Below are 3311 nucleotides of genomic sequence, written 5' to 3' on the forward strand. Positions count from 1 at the left end.
TGCTGGACAGGCGGGCAGGTGCAGGCAGCGATCGGTTGAAGAGCATGCATTTAGTTTTACTTGTATTTAAGAGCAGTTGGAGGCCACGGAAGGAGAGCTGTATGGCATTGAAGCTCGTCTGGAGGTTAGTTAACACAGTGTCCAAAGAAGGGCCAGAAGTATACAGAATAATACCAATAACAGAGGGGGTTTGATCTTTGTGCCTCTGTAACTTTCTCATTCATCATCATTAACGATTTATTCATGATTATTCATAATCATGGTAGCATCCACATGAATGTAGAAGTGTTCTGAAACATCTTCTATTCTTACTGACAATACAAGTGAAGTGACTCCAAAATGACAGGACATTATTTACCATTGAGTTTCTATTAGGAAAAAACACAATCCAAAACACAACCAAGACAATCTGCAAATGCATTCAACAAGTTAGTAGAATCACAAGCTTGATGTAATCACTGCAGGCATGGAACATGGGACTAAATACTGAACTTATGACTACTTTAATACAATATAAGTGAATTTGTCCGAATATGTACAACTTTTTCAAATGGGAGAACTAAATACATAAAGTGCTGTCCTTTCTTAACAGTAACACAGCTATGTATGAAAATACCCTCAAATAAAAGGTGACATTCTGTACTGTCACCTGATATGAAAAATTCTATCTCAAATCCAAAATGCTGGAGCATAGCACCACATTTAAAACTATAAGCTTCACTGTCCAAACACATATGGTGTGGACTATGTGTGCCTGGTAAACACATGTGGATCTGGTGAACAGTTATCACTTGTTGACCAACTACAGGAATACTGACCTCAGAGTCTCCAGTCTGCAGTGTGGATCCTCCAGTCCAGCAGAGAGCAGCTTCACTCCTGAATCCTTCAGGTCATTGTTACTCAGGTCCAGCTCTCTCAGGTGTGAGGGGTTTGACTCCAGAGCTGAGATCAGAGAAGCACAGCCTTCCTCTGTGACTCCACAGCCTGACAGCCTGCAACGAGATCATCATGACTTCACAAACATACTGTTAATTTAATGAGTAGTGTAGAAGGACAATGGACGATGCATTTGGTTTATTCTCTCAAACAACATATAGATTTGTATGGTCATAATGTTATACTAATGTGAAAATCAATGCATTTATTCAATATGTTATTCAATATAATATTATATACATATTACACTACATATTTTTCTCTAAACTGAATATTGCTTCCTGATGATTAGTTCTTGTATGTCATTTTATGTACTCACAGAGCAGCTCTGGAGGCTTTGACCACTGGCAGCAGCCTCAGAAGACCTTCCTCTGATCTGGAGTATTTCTTCAGGTCAAACACATCCAGCTCCTTTTCTGAAGTCAGCAACACAAAGACCAGAGCTGACCACTGTGCAGGTGACAGGTTGGGTTTTGAGAGACTTCCTGATCTCAGGTAGCTTTGGATCTCCTCCACTAGAGAATGGTCATTCAGTTCATTCAGACAGTGGAACAGATTGATGCTCCTCTCTGGAGAGGGATTCTCCCTGATCTTCTCCTTGATGTACTTGACTGTTTCTTCATGGGTCTGTGAGCTGATTCTTGTCTTTGTCAGTAGACCTCGTAAGTGCTTCTGATTGGACTCCAGTGAGAGGCCCAGAAGGAAGCGGAGGAAAAGGTCCAGGTTTCCTGTCTCACTTTGTAAGGCTTTATCCACAGCACTCTTGTAGACAGTAACTTCAGTAACTTCAGGCTTGTCTCTGAACAGCGAGAAAAAGTATCTGAACATTGATTGTGGTTTGTCCATTAGATTCTCATTGTTGTTGATGAATGAGAGGAACACATACACAGCAGCCAGAAACTCCTGAATGCTCAGATGAACGAAGCAGTACACCTTGTCCTGGTACAGCACACATTCCTCTTTAAAGAGCTGTGTGCACAATCCTGAGTACACTGAGGCTTCATTGACATCAATGCCAGCCTCTTTCAGGTCTTTTTCATAGAAAATCAGATTGCCCTTCACTAGCTGTTGAAAAGCCAGTTTTCCCAGTGACAGAATGCTCTCGTTATTCAAGTGTGGATCTGTCTCTTCTTTCCCAAGATACTTTTCATTCTTCTGGTTGGTATGAAACACCACAAGGTGTGTGTACATCTCAGTCAGAGTCTTGGGCATCTCTTCTCTCTTATGTTTCAGCATGTGTTCGAGGACTGTTGCAGAAATCCAACAGAAGACAGGAATGTGGCACATGATGTGGAGGCTCCTTGATGTCTTTATGTGTGAGATGATTCTGCTGGCCAGGTCCTCATCACTGAATCTCTTTCTGAAGTACTCCTCCTTCTGTGGGTCTTTGAACCCTCGTACCTCTGTCACCTGGTCAACACACCCTGAAGGGATCTTATTGGCTGCTGCAGGTCGGGTAGTTATCCAGAGGAGAGCAGAGGGAAGCAGATTTCCCTTGATGAGATTTGTCAGCAGAACATCCACTGAGGTTGACTCTGTGACGTCACAACAGATCTTGTTCTTCTGGAAGTCTAGGGGCAGTCGGCACTCATCCAGACCATCAAAGATGAACACAACTTTGTACTTGTTGTAGATGGAGATTCCTGATTGTTTGGTTTCCATTGAGAAGTGATTAAGAAGTTCAATCAAAGTGTTTTTTCCCCCTTTCATCAAATTCAGCTCCCGAAAAGGGAATGAAAATACAAATTGAACATCCTGATTGGCTTTTCCTTCAGCCCAGTCCAGAATGAACTTCTGCACAGAGACTGTTTTTCCAATGCCAGCGACTCCCTTTGTCAGCACAGTTCTGATACGTTTGTCTTGTCCGGTTAAGGGTTTGAAGATGTCGTTACATTTGATTGCAGTCTCTGGTCTTGCTTGTTTCCTGGTTGTTGTCTCAATCTGTCTCAGTTCATGTTCATTATTGACCTCTCCTGTTCCTCCCTCTGTGATGTAGAGCTCTGTGTAGATCTTATTGAGAAGTGTTGGGTTTCCTTGTTTAGCGATCCCCTCAAATACACATTGAACCTTCTTCTTTAGATTAGATTTGAGTTCACGTTGGCAAATCACAGCAGGATCATCTGAATCTAGAAATAACACAGAGGATATTAATGTTACGTCTGTTTTAATGCCTACAGTATTGTAGGACTGTCATAACATTTTAAATTATAATCATTTATCCCCTTAACTGACTGTATAAATGTGTAAATGTTTTCATAATGCATTACAGACGGGTGTGACTGATTATATTATCATTGGTATTATTGATGGTATTATTAATGTTGTCTCTCTCTCTCTCTCTAAATTAATCACCACAACACATCCCTGCTGCTACT

At 41.3% G+C, this 3311-nt stretch overlaps 1 protein-coding gene across 1 annotated transcript in view; it reads right to left on the bottom strand.

The window, feature by feature from the left end:
* Positions 1–787: 787 nt before the first annotated feature.
* Positions 788–3311, bottom strand: part of LOC123741798 (NLR family CARD domain-containing protein 3-like) — a 3195-nt gene continuing 671 nt past the window's right edge. The window contains exons 3-4 of the mRNA XM_082971945.1: positions 1256–3062; positions 788–992 (exon numbers count right to left, since the gene is read on the bottom strand). Of these exons, the coding sequence (XP_082828071.1) occupies positions 803–992; positions 1256–3062 (1997 nt within the window). The 3' untranslated portion in view covers positions 788–802. The remainder of the gene's footprint in view (positions 993–1255; positions 3063–3311) is intronic.

The sequence above is a fragment of the Salmo salar genome, unplaced genomic scaffold, assembly GCF_965601325.2.
Source record: "Salmo salar unplaced genomic scaffold, fSalSal1 ptg000468l, whole genome shotgun sequence".
Lineage (NCBI taxonomy): Eukaryota > Metazoa > Chordata > Actinopteri > Salmoniformes > Salmonidae > Salmo > Salmo salar.